The sequence below is a fragment of the Rhododendron vialii genome, chromosome 7a, assembly GCF_030253575.1.
Source record: "Rhododendron vialii isolate Sample 1 chromosome 7a, ASM3025357v1".
Taxonomy (NCBI): Eukaryota; Viridiplantae; Streptophyta; class Magnoliopsida; order Ericales; family Ericaceae; genus Rhododendron; species Rhododendron vialii.
In genome coordinates, this window is record NC_080563.1 from 328029 (window position 1) to 346043 (window position 18015).

Genomic DNA, 18015 nt, shown 5'->3' on the forward strand with positions numbered 1-18015 from the left:
GAACTCGTGTTTAACGGATCCGAGCTGAGCTCATTTAAAATTGTAATCGAGTTCGAGCTCGACTTGGCTCGGCTGATTTAATATTGAAAAGGTTCGCCTCTATAGGCGAGATTTTCATCAGAAACAGCCTAGTCTGTCACGATTCACGAAGGGACTGTCGGTTGGAAACGGCGGTTACTGTTACAGTTTATTTTGCCTTACCAGGTCTTCATCTTTTTTACACTTTGCCAGTCAACAATATGGAGTATTCGTCTTCCTCGCCTTCACACTTCACTTTAATCTACACCTATAAATATGCAATACTGAGATATGGTATCCGCATATCGCTTAGACCTTCTGTTGACTGTTCTGGCACAAGGCAGAAGAGTGAGTGACTATTAATTGGACGAGAAGAGATCATCATCACTTTTCTTAATTAGGGGTTTCTTCTCAAATGGAGAAGAAGAGATCCACGAGGTCCCAGGAGAAAGCGGATTTGGCCCGAATACTTCGTAAATCGTGGTACCGTCTCAGGTTGTCGGTGCGCCACCCATCTAGGGTTCCGACGTGGGACGCCATCGTCCTCACGGCTGCCAGTCCCCACCAAGCCGAGCTCTACGAGTGGCAGCTCAGGCGGGCCAAGCGCATGGGCCGGATCGCCATCTCCACGGTCACCCTCGCCGTGCCCGACCCGAACGGACAGCGGATCGGCTCCGGCGCTGCCACTCTCAATGCCATTTACGCCCTCGCACGCCATTACCGCCACCTTGGTCTCGATCTCTGCCCCGAGGTACTCTTACCGTCCATTTCATAACACAAACGTTGTCCTGAGACCTGAATCAACTGCTGCTTGGGTATTGGATGTTGTGTTTAGCAAGACTAGAGATTCCCATTGTTCATATTGACCTGGCAATGCGGGGTAGCAGCTCATACGAGGCGTAGCCAAAAGTTTGTATTAGTGGGGCACCAATTAAACACAATTTTAAGGAATTCAATATTCAAGATAAGATTGGAAAAAATTGGCACTTAAATCAACTACAAATCCAATATGTCCGTTTAGTTTGTCTTGTGTATTTGTTTGCCTTTCAGAAAGAAAGCATCTTTAGTCAACTTTTTTCATATTTAGCTTACATAATTTCTTTTTTTGAAGTTTAGAAGAGAAGAATTGAAAAATTAATAAAATTGCCCCCTTTCAAAGAGTACCAATTAGAAATATTAAGCAAACAAGACATCATTATTGTACTTACGTTTGAAAAATGCTTCTTTCGAATTACCACTGTGTTATGTTTTGAAGAAGGTATTATGTTTTGAAAAAGAAAACGTAATATCTAAACAGTGAAATAAATGTGTTAAAACTAAAGGTGCAAATTAGTTCAAGTGTTTGAGAGAGGAAAAAATGATCATTGCAATGGGGGAATGTGCCCCCAGTGGGCACATGCTCCCTCTGCTACTGCATACGAGTGCTAATATTTTAGGTCAAATCATGAATTGGCTGTGTTCTAAATGAGTTAAACCTTTGGACGCCAAGTTTCAGCCTAACATTGTTTGCCCTCTCATGCCTTACATTTGACGGCTTGGGTGTCTGATTGTTGCGATTTTTGTTTCCATACGTTGCTGATGCTAAAATCATTGCGGATTCATTCTTAGGAATACAAAAGTCGGGAAGTACTTGGGATACCATTTTGTTCTCTTATTTTGATGGAAGCCATTATTTTCCTCTATGCCCGTAGGTTTGGTGGGAGGTATTCTTTTGATTATGTGGAATAACTTCTTGACGAAAGCAATTGGAAATAACTTCTTGACGAAAGCAATTGGACTGATGACAAATTTGAAAGATAAGCAACCAAAAATAGCTGACATTTCCCCATGCCACTCCTCTTGATGCTGTGAGTTTGTGTCAACATGGTAAGGGCGAACCTGCGCTTGCAACATAGTAGGGTTCGATTCCCCCTGGAGGCATACCATGCTTTAAGTGAGGGGCTATGGCAGTGGGTTGCTGTGCTAGTCTCCCCCGAGGTTTGGATTGCATAGTCGGGTCCAATAGTGACTCGGATGCAGGGTTGTTCCTCGGTTATAAAAAAAAAAATGTTGTGAGCTTGCGTTTTGATTGACCATTAGGTATTGGTCTTCTATTTGTTAGCCGCTTAGACAAGATGAAAAACTTCTGTCAATATAGTGTAGGGATATTTAAAGACATCCTCAACCGTACGTCCACAAGGAGAAACTTATGCATTGTGGCATTGGTAGAGAGGGCAAAATGATCGCTTAACCTCCCCTCGGAAGATTGTATAACTGCATACGTGACTAGATCATTTTAATTATTTCCCATAGGAACTTCGTTGTCCCGTTTTTATTAGAACTCCCTATCTTTTAAGATGTCCGAGTAATATATGATCATCTTAGTTGATAGTGTACTAGGTAGCAACCCTGGGAATGGTTTCGTGCTTCTGCTCATAACATCATGCAAGTCACAATGCTTCTAGTGCTGTTAAAATATTCACATTCACGATTTTTTCCTACTCTCTCTCTCTCTCTCTCTCTCTCTCTCTCTCTCTCTCTTCTCGTGTATGTGTTTGCATGAGCAGACACATATAACCATCTTGTTTAATTTTTTTAAATTTTTTTTATTTCCTGTATGTTTTTCTCGCGGATATAGCTTGTAAGGTGTTACATTAAACTTGTGATGCTAGATGCTCATGCAACCATCTTGTTTTTTCTTTGTTGGGACTTGTACTATCAGCAGGTGGCAAATGGATATGATAGTGGCTTTGGATCTGCTGCGCCACGTGATAAGTCCAACAATGAATTTCCGCTTCTACCATTGGTTAGCTTCATTGCAAAAAAGCATATACTGTTGCTTCATGCGGGAGGTGACTCGAAAAGGGTACCTTGGGCAAATCCTATGGGCAAAGTTTTCCTGCCTCTGCCATATTTGGCATCTGAAGACCCTGATGGGCCAGTTCCCCTGCTTTTTGACCATGTACTTGCAATTTCTTCTTGCGCAAGACAAGCTTTTGAAAATGAAGGTTACTTGTCCTGTTTATCTTTTGAATAAAATTGACTTCTGGTCATAAGTGCAACCTAAAATGGTACCTTCAGTCACCTAGAGCCACTTGTATGCGAAAGGAAACTATTATGATGGATCAGGTGTAAAGTCTTGGGTTGGTGAATGCATATGTCAGTGGTGCATGAACACTTTGTCCATATGAAACATTTGGACACTAGGAATGTTGTTCAAGAGCTTATAATTAACTATTGTGCCGTCATATCTTTTAACAAAACTTATCTGCAGGTGGACTATTTATCATGACAGGTGATGTTCTTCCATGTTTTGATGCCTCAGCTATGACTCTTCCAGGAGATGCTGCCAGCATCATTACTGTTCCTATTACTCTGGACATTGCTTCTAACCATGGTGTTATTGTGGCATCCAAAATTGGAATTTCAGATGGAACTAACTCTGTCAGTTTAGTTGAGGATCTTCTTCAGAAACCTAGTGTAGTGGAGCTTGTTAAGCATAAGGCAATTCTAGATGATGGTAGAACATTGCTTGACACTGGAATAATAGCAGTTAGAGGTAAAGCATGGGAGGAGCTTGCTATGCTTTCCTATTCCAGCCAACCAATGATTTCACAGCTTCTGAAGAGCAGAAAAGAGGTTAGCCATTGGCTTTGGAGGAACCCATCTGTAGAATTGTGGTATCAAATATTACTATATTAGCTGTGATTGTTGGAGATGTTGGTTTGGCATGAGATCTATACATGACGTATCGTATATCTCATCAATTTAAATTGCTGAAGCGCACCCAAATATATTAGTGAGATCTAAACATTTGGACTATTTTCTCCCTTGTTAATTTACTGAATGAGGGATTTATGTTGATCAGAAAGTTAAGTTGTCTTCCGTCGTTAAAAATGTTTACTAGTAGCTGTTATGGCACTTCAGATATTCCCCTAATATTTTCTTTGTTATACCTCTGCACTGTGTCTTTTACCTCTTGCTCTTGTGAACTGCCTTGACTTACAGCTTTGAACTATATTAGGTTCTGCAGACAAGCTGTTGACAACAGAGTGCAATGGCTCTTGTGACATGATTTACTTAGTGGTTAGAAAAAAGATATTAGTGCATGTACTGATTCTAAAAATTCTGTAAGTGATGATATCTACAATTGTCGATTGATATCCACAGAGCCCAAGTAAGGCTCTGTTTGGAACTTGTTGAAGGAAATGGAAAGGAAGGGAAGATAATGAAGAGAAAGATTAGAGGAAAAGTTAAGAAGAAATTGGAGAGAAAATTGAACTTTGTTTTTTGAACTTTCCAGATACTCTTCATCTAGAAACCAAACAATGGAAAGGAAATTTTAAAATTTTCTCTTCCTTCCCATTTCTTTCCCCAAGTTCCAAACACACCCTAAGAGAATACCTTGACCATTTGTCTTGGTGGTTATCGTTTCTTTGGTCACCAGTCAAATTATGTCATCTGTTCCAATAGTTTTGACCTTTTTCTCAAATTTTCGCCATTCTTGCAGAAAATCCTCCCCTTGCTTTTGCAACAGGCTTTCACAGTATATGGCTAAACCAACCTACTTGTTTTATACCTTTTCACTTCTCTCTCTCTCTCTCTCTCTCTCTCTCTCTCTCTCTCTCTCTCTCTCTCTCTCTCTCGCGCGCGCGCTTGCTTTTTGTTGTTTCTTTTTTATGGTCATGCCACATTGTCATTTCGGCATCAGTTGTTATGCATGACATGTTTTCTGGTCTTCCTCATAAAAGTTCTGCTTAAATTGCAAGTTGTAGCTGGTTTCACAGTGCCTTACAAGAACAACTTGATTTCATCTATCCAACTCTTATTTATGCCTGATGCCCGTGCCGTTTCAGTCTCTCCTTGCTTATTGTTGAGCAACCTTGACATGATGCGATCCTTGTACTGCTGGCTATCCATTTCAGATGTTCATTGGTTCCGTTACTGTTACTGGTTTTGTGGTCATTGTGTTCATATATTCTGTCTTCGATATGCTTCTCCTTTTTTTTTTCATGGCAAAAATGTCGGTATATTGTTAAGCATATACTGACCAAAAGAAAGTTAAATGGACCTCTATAAATAACTGGTTTTGTAAGGGATTCCAGCAAAGGAGCAGCTTTTGAAATAGATCGATGTAACCTGTGCAGATGAGTTTGTATGAAGATCTGGTAGCAGCTTGGGTACCTGCAAAACATGAATGGCTGCTACCACGCCCTTTGGGTGAAGAACTCGTCAACAGTTTGGGACAGCATAAGATGTTCAGCTATTGTGCCTGTATGTCAACCATTGTTAGGCCTATTGATGCTGATATTATACTTATATTTGTTCCCTTTAGTGGAAAAGTGTGTTTGCTGGCAAGAGCTATGGTAGCTATGACACTAATTGATTCAGATTTGTGCTACAAAAAATATTTGGTTCGAATTCAAATCCAGCTTAATCATTCTCTTTTCAATTGTCTAAGAACGAAGAGAAACAACGAGCATTTGAACATCTTTTCTTCAGGTGTTAGATTTCTGCAATCTTTCTGTTCATTTATTTATTGGAGAGATTTTTTTGTTATTTTTTTACAGACACTTTGTTTATTGGAAAGCCTTATTCTTTTGTCTTTTGGAATTTTAGAGATCATTGGACCCCTTCTCCGTTGTTCCTTCTTCAAATTATGAAAAAGGGAACATATTCCATGTTAGGATTTCCCTCGTAGTAGATTTGGGATTTGTTCCTGTCGGGCACCGTTCATATGGAAGAATATGCAGAGTTCCTTTTTTCCTTGGGAAGCGGACAGGGACAAGGGTGGCCATGGTCCCCCCCAAATTTTGAGTAATAGCTATAGTATCCCTAGAAATTGTGAAAATTCTTTTGCCGCCTCGTCTAAGGTGATTTGTTTGTTGTAGAATCTTTTATGGAAAAAAGTTAAATATTTATTGTTAAAGCATCAATCTCAAAATCAATTGGAAATGAATGGAGAGGCTACGAGGCTTACATACTAGTTTGGGACGTGATAATTAATCAATGTGGGATAAGCTCTAATACTCCCCTGCACGTGCAACCCTAACTCGCATGTGGAGAGGTTAACAAAGAACCATAATATAGGGATCACAAGGAAACAACTAAGGAACTAACAATTGGGCTATCAATCAATCAATCAAGAGAGTCTTGTCCACATGCCTCTTAAAGCTGAGCTCTGATACCCTGTTGAAGCATCCAACTCAAACCAATTCGCAATGAGTGGAAAGACTGCCTAGGCTCATATACTAGTTTGGGAGTTGATAATTAAGCAATGTGGGATCTTTGTTGGGTATGTTATGCTTCATGATCTATTGCATATATCAGCTACTAAAAACATCCTTGATGGTTGTTTGGGTCCAATCCATGCAGATGATTTGTCGTTCCTACATTTTGGGACCTCAAGTGAAGTCTTGGATCACCTTAGCGGGGGTAATTCGGAACTTGTAGGTCGTAGACACCTATGTTCTATTCCGGCAACCACTGTTTCTGACATTGCTGCATCTGCTATTATTCTTTCCAGTGAGATTGCACCTGGTGTCTCAATTGGGGAAGATTCTATTGTATACGATTCATCCATATTGGGTGGCATACAAATTGGTTCCCAATCCATCGTTGTTGGTGTTAATGTGCCAGTAGTCAATGATAGTGCCCCAAAGGAGCCATTCAGGTTCATGCTTCCTGATCGGCATTGTCTTTGGGAGGTTCCATTGGTAGGATGCACTGGAAGAGTTATTGTGTACTGTGGCCTCCATGACAACCCAAAAAATTCTCTTTCAAGGGATGGAACTTTTTGTGGGAAACCATGGGAAAAGGTTTTAGATGATTTAGGCATTCAAGAAACTGATTTGTGGAGCTCAACAGTTTCTCAGGAGAAGTGTTTGTGGAGCGCGAAGATATTCCCTATTCTTTCTTATTTCGAGATGCTTCGTGTGGCAACATGGTTGATGGGCTTGAGTGACCAAATAAATGGATCGTTGCTTCTTTTATGGAAAAAGTCGCACCGTGTCAGTTTGGAGGAATTGCATAGATCAATTGACTTCTCACAAATGTGCTTTGGCTCTGGAAATCATCACGCAGATCTTGCAGCTGGGATTGTCAAAGCTTGCCTTAATTTCGGTTTGCTTGGCCGCAACTTGTCTCAGTTGTGCGAAGAAATCCTCCAAAAAGAAGCCTCAGGAGTAAGAATGTGCAAAGACTTCCTGGCCTTGTGTCCCAACCTCCAGGCCCAGAACTCTAAGATCCTTCCTAAAAGCAGGGTATACCAGGTGCAAGTTGATCTTCTTCGAGCTTGCAGTGAAGAAACAGCAGCATGTGAGCTGGAACACAAAGTTTGGGCTGCAGTGGCGGAAGAAACCGCTTCAGCTGTGAGGTATGGCTTCAAAGGTAAGCATGAAATTATGTCTTGGTAGACATAAGATTGTGTTCAGGTGAAAAGAAGACAGTGAAGGGAAAACATGATTGCTTACTATGTCAGCTATTCTTTGTTGGTTTTGGTTTTGGTTTTGCAGTTCCTCCCCCAATCCCAACCCCCCCAACCACCCCCACCCCCAAATTTGAACTCAAGTTTGTACCATGCTCCCTGAGTATTATTCGTAATAATTTAGTCTGCTGCTGTAATATTTCCTCTGACTTCATGAAGGGCTTCATCTCTACTAAATGGTTATCTTTTGTGTTTGCAGAACATTTCTCTGAATCCTCCAATAGGATATTTTCAAAAGGAAATCAGATTATCAACAGGGAGGACCTTGTGGATAAATCTTTATGCTCTAGAACAGCTAAGGTTGAGTTACCAGTTCGGGTGGATTTTGTTGGTGGTTGGAGTGATACTCCTCCATGGAGCTTAGAGCGTGCTGGTTGTGTCTTGAATATGGCAGTAACTTTGGACGGTTCTCTTCCAATTGGCACCATCATAGACACAACAATAACTACTGGGGTGTCAATCAGGGATGATGCTGGAAACGAGTTGTTTATTGAGGATATTACCTGTATCGCAACTCCATTTGACAGCAATGATCCGTTTCGTCTTGTCAAATCTGCACTGCTAGTGACTGGCATTGTCCATGATAAGATTCTTGTGTCCATGGGATTGAAGATTAGAACATGGGCCAATGTTCCCCGTGGGAGTGGCTTGGGAACTTCCAGCATCTTAGCTGCAGCTGTGGTCAAGGGACTTCTCCAAATAACTGATGGGGATGAAAGTAATGAAAATGTAGCAAGACTTGTTTTGGTATTAGAGCAGCTCATGGGAACAGGAGGAGGTTGGCAGGATCAAATTGGAGGTTTATATCCTGGAATCAAATTTACAACAAGTTTTCCTGGAATACCATTGCGACTTCAAGTCATCCCACTGTTGGCTTCTCCACAATTAATCAGGGAGTTGCAGCAACGACTGCTTGTGGTATTTACGGGCCAAGTAAGCTTGCACTTTTTATATGTTCATTTCTTTTATGTTTCTTTTTGAAAAATTAGCAAATAGTAGGACATTTCCTTAACCCAGTTATACATCTACGACATTATCATCATAGTGAGTGTCCTGGAGTGTTCCTGAACTGCTTGTCTGTAAAATTTGGTTTCAAATGTAATGACTAGAAGGGCAACTGAATGTGAAATTTAATAGAGGGTCCTAGGCCCTGGGAGTCCTGGCTACCCCTACGTCTCAAGACCTTGCCATTTATAGAAGCCGATTAACTACGTAGTACGTCCTAGCCGATCTTTTTTGGCCTTGATGTATTACAATGAGTTATAATTACTCCAATACTGCACTATCGCAAATAGACCGCAAAATATTTGTTTCCCTGTTCATTCTTTGAGCCAAATGGCTTCCTATCAGACCTTTGGATGTTCCTTGACCCTTCAATCATAGGGATCATTTGACTATCCATTTGGTGGAATGGGGCTTGAGTTGGGGACAAAAATGCCTAATTGAGTAATTTGAAGAACTAAAAGTTTGTGGTAGCCATATTCACCTAATGGATAGTCCCTTGCCCTTTATCCTTAGGTTGATTTGGTGTGAGTTCATTCTTCTGGCTCCCTTTCTATTCCCTGTAATTAAATTTTGTTTTTTACATTGTAGTGCTATGGACAGAGATGTGTCCCCAGCTGTTTGATGCATGTGGATTCCATACTTCCATGCGATGCTGGGAGCCTGGGACCCACAAACTTCGGACATCTCCGAACGCATCTGTGCTTGGACATACGTGTCCCTAACATTTTCTTGTCTTTTTCTCCTGGGTTTCTTTTTCTTCTGGTTGGTTGGATGGGTTTCTTTGTGACTTTTGTAAGTTCCTCTGAGACTGCAGCCTGCTGTTACCCTGTAGGTTCGACTTGCGCACCAAGTCCTGCAAAAGGTGGTAATCCGGTATCTCCGGCGAGACAACCTGCTTGTATCCAGTATCAAACGCCTCGCTGAACTGGCTAAGATTGGAAGGGAGGCTTTAATGAACTGTGATGTAGATGAACTAGGGGAGATTATGATGGAGGCTTGGAGGTTGCATCAAGAACTCGATCCATGTTGTAGCAATGAATTTGTTGATAAACTCTTTGCATTCGCTGACCCTTACTGCTGTGGCTACAAGCTTGTGGGGGCTGGTGGTGGGGGTTTTGCATTGTTACTGGCCAAGGATGCTGAGTGCGCCAAGGAATTGACCCATTTGTTAGAACGGGATCCAGAGTTTGATGTAGAAGTCTACAATTGGCACATCTCTTTAGGAAGTTAGGTAAATGGTTATATACACCTTAAATAACCGGATCATTTATTGGGAGATTAATGTAATTGATGTATAATTTCTGTGCAATAAAGTTTGGCAGAAAGCTGCTTGTTCTTTCAAGTTCAGTAGAATGCTGTTGTTTATTTTCTGGTCGGAATATTTCATAGTTGTCTTTTCTGTCTTCTACATGTCCAGAAAGATCTAGCTCTGTTTGAGCTCTGGAAATTCGAAGTTATGTAGAGGAGTTTAAGCAGGTTGAAGTTTCAGTGATGTTGGTAATGAAACCTCAGTCTTCTTTTGCAGTGAAAACCTAACTCCTGTGTTGAAGTTTTGTGTAGTGGTAATGACGTGTATGTGTTTAGAGGCATAGTATTGACGTACCTTAGTAATTTTGCCAAGTTGACCGCTAGCCAAGATATAAATAACTAAACAGAATGATGTTAGGGGAGTTAAGCTCCCCAAAACTATGTTTTAATTTCTCTATCTATGCCAGTTTGACCAAAAAAAAAACTAAACAGAAGATGAATTGTGTTAGTACTTGTGTATCAATTACTACTTATGTTCACCGCAATTTCACATTTGAAAACTACGGCAACTATTTCTAGAGTATTATTTTTGCATGGATTGAATTGCAAACAAGATTTTAGTACAAAAATTCTGCAAAGAAAATCATACTACGGTCGACTTCGGAGATATTCCATCTAATAATTGAGGATATACGTAATACACAATGAAATTTCTCTTAAAAAAAGAAAAGACAAAATAAAACTATACCACCACATTTAGGGCAGTTTTTTTTTTAGTCAAACGACTTATTTTTTATCTGCCTATTTTAGCAAAATACCAAATAAAAAAACAAGTGTTTTTTATTTTTTGAGTGATGATTATGTAAAGTAAACAAACAATAACGTGTATGCATTTAATTATTTTTAAATCAAAATACTCCATAAACAAAAAAAGTGACAAACTAAAGAAGCACTGGAAACCGTGATAAGGAGGCAAGGTACTATTTTTTTAATTTTTTTTTCCGGTACTTCGGAATATTAGGTATTGTTATTACTATATGAACTTTCTTCTGGAAATGGCAATAACTTTTCTTGGGACTAGGTGTAGACGAATGAGAACATCATTTATGATTGCGAAAATCAAGCAAGGGTATATTGTAGACGAAAATTCACCCATTGGGTTTTCTCTGTGCACATGAGCACAGAGGAGCCTAATCTCATCACTCCGCATTCCCCATCTCCACGAGTCAAAAGCAAAGGGAAAACAGCGAGCAAAAGAAAAGATGAAGAAACATCATCATCATCAGCATCATTATCACTCATCTAATATGTTGAATGGGTCAGGGTAGTAGTTCATCAGATGCTTCGGTCAGCCAATCATCTCTCTCTTCTCCTACCCCACCTTTATTATACTACTCCTACATTTTCTCTGCATAGAAAAAGAGTATATTGGTTTTTTTCCTAAATCTAATTAGTAGTAATGATAAAGAAAATTCAGGTTTCGTATAGCTGAAACGAGTTGACTTGCAAAGCGGCCTCATTTCAGGGAAGAGGTGGGAGAAAGGGAATTGGGAGGGAGACGGGTAGAGACTAGAGATGGGTCTCCTCAGCAACAGAGTGGAAAGAAGTGAGATCAAAGCAGGAGACCACATCTACACTTACAGAGCTGTATTCGCTTACTCTCACCATGGTAATTCGCCTATTTTAACACTTCTCTCTTTCAATTCTTCTACAAAGCACCTCCCTTTCTATCTGTGATTTCCATAACTTTGCAGAAACAAGAAATGTGGGTCCTCGTTTGTTTTTGTGTTCGAGGGGAAGGGGTTGTGTGTGACGGATCTCTCTTGCTGATTATCTTTGCATGCTTTATTCTTGCCTTTTGCCTTTGCATTACTACACTAAAGCACCCCCGCATCCGAGGACCCAGGAAACAATTGAGTGTTTGTTAAGTCTTGCTAAGCTTGGAATGATTTTTAAGGCATCTTGCCATTTGTTGGCGGGGTTTAACCTTTAAACAGATTACTTTGAGTTTTTAGTGACCTAAAATGTCAATAAATTTGAACTAGAAATATTGTACCTTGGTTTTGCTCATTATTCCAGCAACAAAAACAAAGGGACACAAAATTTCCCACCTTTTGTCGAAGAATTACCAAACTGTGTAGTTTTCCTCTGCTAGATTCATTAACATGGCGCTTTGATGGTGCCCAAGTGTCTTCAGCCAAAATTGTTTGTTTCCTATGCTGACATAAGATTCAATTAGCCCAGAATTTTGATTTTTTTGTCTCCCACTAGCGATTGATAGCATGGTTTTTGTGTCCTTGTCCAACAAATGAATGGAAGAAGTGGGCTTGAGTGCATTCATCAATCCATATGTAGATCCTTCTAATCTTTCATACCAAGGATAGCTCAGATGTATTTTGTGGTAAAAGTAGAATACATAGAAAAGAAAGGAATGTCTTTCAGTGGTTAGGGGGAAAAAAGGTACCCAAGAAAATAAGGCATGAGTTCATTTGGTTGACGCACTCTCATGGGGTTTCTTATGCTCTCTCTAATTGCACATAAACATCACAGGACAACTAACGGGCAAGCAATGGCCTTTTCTGCATCTTATCAAACTAACAAACCAGCACAGGTAGCAGCAATTGCCCTTACGTTTATGTTGTAGAGGGCTCCACTTCCCCCCTTGTCACTATCTCGCCCAGCATAGCATTTGGATTGTCACTCATGGAAGCATCAATATTAACTTGCTTCTAAAAAAAGCTATCTTTTTCACTGGCCGTGCTATGTTACGTACTCCAAGTTAGAAGAGCTAAGTTTTGATCTGTGTTTGATACCTTTTTTTACTTCTTTTAGTTAGCTACTTGTGGGACATTGGCACATCAGCACATGTTGCTCTCTTTTTCGTACAGCCACGTGATTTTAAGTTGGAAAAAAGGCCTGGATTGTTGAAATGAAACATTTTGGGTGCCAGATCTTGAGATTGCATATGTGGCATCTCAATTGCGAATGTTTCATCATTTCATGTCCATCTCTATTTCAAACTATCCAATGATGCAGGTATCTTTGTTGGGGGAAGCAAAGTGGTTCATTTTACGCCCAGGCATGATGCAAATTCCAGCACAGAGACTTCTGCCAACTCCTATGAAGAAAAATATGACCTCCCCTCATCCTGTCCCACGTTTCCTGACTGTGGATTCAGACAACCCAATAGTGGAGTGGTACTCACCTGCCTCGATTGCTTTCTTCGGAATGGATCACTTTACTCCTTTGAATACGGTGTTACCCCATCTGTTTTCCTTGCCAAAGTACGAGGTGGCACTTGCACCACTGCAATGCCAGATCCACCTGAAACAGTCATTCACAGAGCTATGTATCTGCTTCAAAATGGGTTCGGAAATTATGATGTGTTTCAGAACAACTGTGAGGACTTTGCTTTGTACTGTAAAACTGGCCTTCTGATAGTTGAGAGGTCGGGAGTTGGAAGAAGCGGGCAAGCTTCTTCCGTTGTTGGAGCTCCTTTAGCTGCCCTGCTTTCTTCCCCTCTGAAGTTGTTGATGCCAAGCCCAATTGGTGTGGCTACAGTAACAGCTGGGATGTATTGCATGAGCAGGTATGCTACTGATATTGGTGTCCGATCTGATGTTATCAAGGTAGCAGTGGAGGAATTGGCTGAAAACCTTGGGTGGGGAGAAGGTGGTGACAAAGAAGAGGACAACGGTGTCACTGACCAACTGATTGTCATGTGATACGAATTTCATGGGTTTCAACATTGAAGCTGTGTACATAGTCTAGCCCTTAGCAAAATAAGTGGGTAATTTGCATTAATAAACTGCAGAACCATTAGGTAGTTTTCGTTATGACAGTTGTGTCATGTGTGGTCCAAAAATTGCCTCCTGTTGGCATATGTTGTTCCATTGATGTTATATTTATAAAGAGAATGAATGAAGTTCTTGTTATTTGTGATATGTTGTGTGAAGTTACTATCAGATTCCCTTTCTTGTCATTCTTATGTTGTTTTATTGATCATGAAAAATTCTAGATTCTTATTCCTCTTCTTGTTACTATTGTTCCTATTATAGGGGTTTTACTATTAGTTGGAGTATTGCACTGCTTCTACTGGCATGCATAAACTTTGAAATGGAGCAAAAAAGATCGAGTCTAAGTTGACTGTAGAGTAACCATGCTTTGCTGGATGTTTTTGGACTTGGCCGAATATCAGAGCACATGGTTGCTTATTTTTTGAACTGTGTCAAATTTGTTACAAATTTTGTGGAAAGAACTTACTTTTAGTGCTTCGATTTTGAGCATCTGGTAGATGCTAGGAATTCCTAACATGCACCGCTCCCATAAGTGGAACCTATCTATAGAGAGAAAAAGTCAGAGGATGGAAGTCAGAACTAGATGAAGGTTTATGGACTTGTGGGTGTTTATTCTTGATTATTTGCGGCCTGTTAATATAAAATTCGTCGACGTCCATTAGTCTACATATATTTTGCTACGTTAGGGATTAAATGATTTATGACTAAAGGAAGGATTGAATGGACATATTTCCTAGGCCTCTCTAAATTTGAGAATTGTGGATGGAGCCTGCATATTGCGGAGGAGTTATCTGTGGGGATGATCCAAAGTTTTGCAGAGTGTACATTGTATGGTTCCTCAAGAAACAAACAGAGAAGTTTTCTGTTATTCATGGACAAGGACCACAGCATCAACAAATCATGATGAACTTAGACCTTTTGAAGGGCCTTCATGGTAACATCATCTGTTTTATCTGAAGTGGACTGGCTCTGTTTTGATTGCTCATCAATTTCAGGCTTAAATTCAGCTAAATCTGCTAGCTCATCAACTGCATCAACAATTCCTTTGATCCGTGCTGCAATTTCAATCAGTAAAAATATTGCTGTGGCCAATGGAAGAATATCTATGAGAGGTACTATGAATTCTGTTGTGGTTTGCTCTCCTGTTGCACCAATTTGTAACTGCTGGTTGGGAAGAGATTTCAAGGCATTTTGAAGCTCTTGAACTGCGAAGTTCATTTCTCCCACCAATACATCTGTTGTAGAATATTTTCTCATGGTTTTCATTGTTGCTGCCAATTCTTTCAAGACTTGGGAACAATGAGAGCTCAATCTCATGCAAATATCGCCTAAGTTCTTATTTAGAGACTTGGGTACCTGTAGTAGTTATAAATTTGAGTTTTTAGCTGTGGTGTAGAATGATGTGTAGTTAAGAAGCAGTTCAAACAAGTAGATTTACCTGAACTTCTGAGTTGATGGAGCTACTGAGAGATTCAATGCAGAAACCACAGTTGCGCATTGCAGCCCCAATCTTGAGGTACTGTTTCCATGGATGTCGGAAGTTGAAGCTCCCGTGCGCAGGCTCCCATCTAGCAAAATTAGCCTGTTGGAAACGCAACGAAGTTACTATAACTTCCAACTGTTTGATACTGTCTTCCTTTTCTCTTTTCTGTTCATTTCCCAAAAAACACATAAAAACTTTCTGGCAAGAATGTAAAATCATCTGATACGATAACCCATTTCTTCAGGAAATCTGAAAAACAAGTTTTCAAATTTAAAAAAACTATGTGAAGACAATGAGTGTTTTCAAACTTTTTTCAGTTTTTATCTGGAAACGTGAAAAAAGAAAAGAAAAATGGAAGCCGAAAATGAAAACAAAGAATATGAATTGAATACAGTACAAAACAGATAATCAATATATCTCTAGCTTGGTCAAAACATTCATTTGGGGGACTTACCAGGGATTCCGCTGTTCCCTTTGAATTTAGTACACATTTGTATGCTTGCAGCTTTTTACTAGAGTCTTCATTGCTAGTGTTCCCAATGCCATTGCTGAAGAATTCAGCTACACATCCTGAATTTTAAAGTTGCATAAAAAAAATCGTTGTGTTAAATGAACATTATGCATTCAGTTGTTTTGTGTGATCGGCATTATGAGCATACCTTCCAAGGAATCTGCAAGTTTTTCTGAGTTACTATTGACAAGAAGGCGAAGCTCATTGCCAGCCCAGACTGGACAGAGCAACACGCTTATCAGAATGCATATGGAGGTTCCTAACAATATTGTTGATACTCGGTTCTGTGCCATCGTTAACAGTTCATCAACACGATATCCCGAAAGTGACACCAAGCTGAAGGTGAGGATGAATATCATGGCACCATAATCAAATCTCGCTTTTATTGTTGGAATGAATCGTGAGAAGGTAGCCGCTGAAGCTGCAAGAAAGATTGATTGCTATTGAGCACCCCAAAGTCATTGACAAATAGACTCCAGACATGTTAAAATGAAGTTTGTAAGATAATCAAATTCGAACTAATCCCATATAGAAAAGAGAGAAAGAAAAGAACAAAAAGATATATGAGTATTACTAAGCTCCTGCACATGATCAAATATTGTACTCACCAAGAAGAAAAACGAAAGATCCAAGAATTATGGGCTCAAATTTTTCTCCAGATTGAGCGGCCACCCAATGAACACCAACGCCCAGAGATCCAGCAAGAAAAGTTGCAGTTGCTCTATTAATGCATTTGTATAGCGTTGCACCTGATACCATAAGATCAAATTTAAAAATCTCAGTTGAACTTTCCCCGGACTATTCAAAATAAGGTGAGCAGTTGTTTTCACATGAACAAAAGAGGAGAATAGACATGTATGGTACAATTCAAAAAAAGAAGACGACAACATATATGGTGAGCCTCAAGAGGGATACCTACCGACTGTGTATTCGAAAACTACTACCACGGTCATAATTGCACACATAGCATTCCTTCCCACACCATCATACAAAGGCCTCATGTAATAGAAAAGTGACACAAATGAAAGAGCCAGTCCTACTTTGAGACAATGGATAAACTTCTTAGGCTCAGAGACTCCTAAATTCCAAGCTCTCTCTAAAAACCTCCAAATTTTTGATAGAAATCTTGCAATTAGACCCTGTAATCCACGTGAGGATTCTTTTTCATTAGCCATGGTTTATAAGAAAAAAATGGTAGTACTGAGAATTGTTTGGTTGTAGATGAATTCAGACGGCCTGAATGATGATAGAGATAAGCTGCAGAGAGAAGTTTGATGACAAGAAGTGGGAGATTTAAGTTCTCAGAACTAATGTTTTTCTTTCTTTTTCTAGCTGGCAATGCTGCTAGGACTCAGTCCCATATCAAACAATATATACATTGCTTGAATTGCTTATTTTATGTTGGGAAAGTGGTATGTTTGGAGGATTAGGGGAAACTTATCATTTTTTGGGTAGGCCAATTTTAGGTTCACTTGATGAAATAGTGACCAAGATTTGCAATACCCAGTAGAAGAGCACTGAAGAGATAAGATGACCTAAAAAAATAAGTTCAACTTTTGCTCAAGTCATGATCACTTTATTGTTTTACTAATGTATCAGTATACAAATTCACTTCATGCCATAGTCCTTTTCCTTTTAATTATGTGGATCAATACTTCATAAGATCAAACAGCTCGTTCGCCGTGCTTATGAAGTAAATATCTTATACTAGGAGAGAAATAGTAGGACCCAGTCACCAAGTTTTTTTTTTTTTTTTTTCTATGGACGAAAGTTTGTATTATTAGAACAATTAGATTAACGTCTTGAGAGATGAGTTAAACTTGTGACCTACTTTCTCATATCGTACTGAGTTTAAAATTGCCGTCTCTAAGATTTACTAGTATATCTATGATCAAAAAAGAAAAAAGAAAAAAGATTTACTAGTATATCCGTTAATGATACGGGAACAAAAAAAGAAGATATAGATCCATTAAATGGGAATTTTTGTCTTTGAAAATTGCAAGCATTTTCGGCTTATCAGTTGTTCTCTCTGACTATCTTATCAAAATTAAACCTCCACTAAGTTATCTGATCACCTGGAAATTCGGTCAGAAAGTCCCTTCTGGTTTTGATACCTGCCATCCAATTGGGTACCTAAATTTTTACTCACCTAACTTGGTATGTGCTGATGTGAGGTGAATGAAAGGCATTTGAATCTATTATATATTTATGCAGATTGCTGAACAAACAATTTGAAAAGCTACACCACCATCATGCATCATAAAATAATTTGAAGTGTTTTGTCGTAAAACTCAATATGGCCATTCACATGCACCATCAAACGTAGTGATGACTTTAAAACACCTTGAACTTTAGGTGTAGCAGTGATATGATGCAAAACATAATTTCTTTCCATTTGGTAATTAGGTGCATGCTTCTGGCGTGCCGCTAATGTGGCTGTTTGTTATGGAGATAGACATAGTTAGGTAATTTATTCTTTCTTACTAAT

The 18015-nt window shown here is 39.5% G+C and overlaps 4 protein-coding genes across 6 annotated transcripts in view; 3 read left to right on the forward strand and 1 right to left on the reverse strand.

The window, feature by feature from the left end:
* The first annotated feature begins 251 nt into the window (after positions 1 to 251).
* LOC131334543 (bifunctional fucokinase/fucose pyrophosphorylase) lies at positions 252 to 9830 on the forward strand. Of its 3 annotated transcripts, none has more exons than XM_058369615.1 (7): positions 252 to 769; positions 2720 to 3005; positions 3272 to 3636; positions 5145 to 5271; positions 6373 to 7386; positions 7683 to 8416; positions 9321 to 9830. In XM_058369615.1, the coding sequence occupies exons 1-7, from the start codon at positions 434 to 436 to the stop codon at positions 9717 to 9719; spliced, it is 3261 nt and encodes a 1086-aa protein (XP_058225598.1). In that variant the 5' UTR covers positions 252 to 433; the 3' UTR covers positions 9720 to 9830. The 3 variants fall into 3 exon arrangements, with proteins under 3 accessions (XP_058225598.1, XP_058225600.1, XP_058225599.1); XM_058369617.1 differs by having other exon boundaries at positions 3293 to 3636; XM_058369616.1 differs by having other exon boundaries at positions 2723 to 3005.
* Positions 9831 to 10934: 1104 nt separating this feature from the next.
* Positions 10935 to 13678, forward strand: LOC131333248 (protein LEAD-SENSITIVE 1). Its single transcript, XM_058367680.1, has 3 exons — positions 10935 to 11083; positions 11214 to 11405; positions 12773 to 13678. The coding sequence occupies exons 2-3, from the start codon at positions 11312 to 11314 to the stop codon at positions 13459 to 13461; spliced, it is 783 nt and encodes a 260-aa protein (XP_058223663.1). The 5' UTR covers positions 10935 to 11083; positions 11214 to 11311; the 3' UTR covers positions 13462 to 13678.
* Positions 13679 to 14374: 696 nt separating this feature from the next.
* On the reverse strand, positions 14375 to 16952 carry LOC131333249 (aluminum-activated malate transporter 10-like). Its single transcript, XM_058367681.1, has 6 exons — positions 16447 to 16952; positions 16136 to 16276; positions 15676 to 15948; positions 15471 to 15586; positions 14972 to 15115; positions 14375 to 14889 (listed from the first exon to the last, which is right to left on the reverse strand). Exons 1-6 carry the CDS (start codon positions 16700 to 16702, stop codon positions 14443 to 14445), a joined length of 1377 nt encoding a protein of 458 aa, XP_058223664.1. The 5' UTR covers positions 16703 to 16952; the 3' UTR covers positions 14375 to 14442.
* Positions 16953 to 17038: 86 nt separating this feature from the next.
* Positions 17039 to 18015, forward strand: part of LOC131333259 (uncharacterized) — a 96421-nt gene continuing 95444 nt past the window's right edge. The window contains exon 1 of the mRNA XM_058367699.1: positions 17039 to 17042. The gene's annotated coding sequence lies outside the window, so the exon portion shown is untranslated. The remainder of the gene's footprint in view (positions 17043 to 18015) is intronic.

Bases quoted from the DNA above. Each gene is read 5' to 3' on its own strand.
- LOC131334543 (XM_058369615.1), top strand. From the start codon at position 434: ATGGAGAAGAAGAGATCCACGAGGTCCCAGGAGAAAGCGGATTTGGCC. The intron at 3,006-3,271 runs GTTACTTGTCCT...ACTTATCTGCAG, and splicing joins ACAAGCTTTTGAAAATGAAG to GTGGACTATTTATCATGACA. The intron at 5,272-6,372 runs GTATGTCAACCA...CAATCCATGCAG, and splicing joins GATGTTCAGCTATTGTGCCT to ATGATTTGTCGTTCCTACAT.
- LOC131333248 (XM_058367680.1), top strand. From the start codon at position 11,312: ATGGGTCTCCTCAGCAACAGAGTGGAAAGAAGTGAGATCAAAGCAGGA. The intron at 11,406-12,772 runs GTAATTCGCCTA...CCAATGATGCAG, and splicing joins ATTCGCTTACTCTCACCATG to GTATCTTTGTTGGGGGAAGC.
- LOC131333249 (XM_058367681.1), bottom strand. From the start codon at position 16,702: ATGGCTAATGAAAAAGAATCCTCACGTGGATTACAGGGTCTAATTGCA. The intron at 16,277-16,446 runs GTAGGTATCCCT...TTATGGTATCAG, and splicing joins AGTTTTCGAATACACAGTCG to GTGCAACGCTATACAAATGC. The intron at 15,949-16,135 runs GTGAGTACAATA...TCTTTCTTGCAG, and splicing joins ATCTTTCGTTTTTCTTCTTG to CTTCAGCGGCTACCTTCTCA.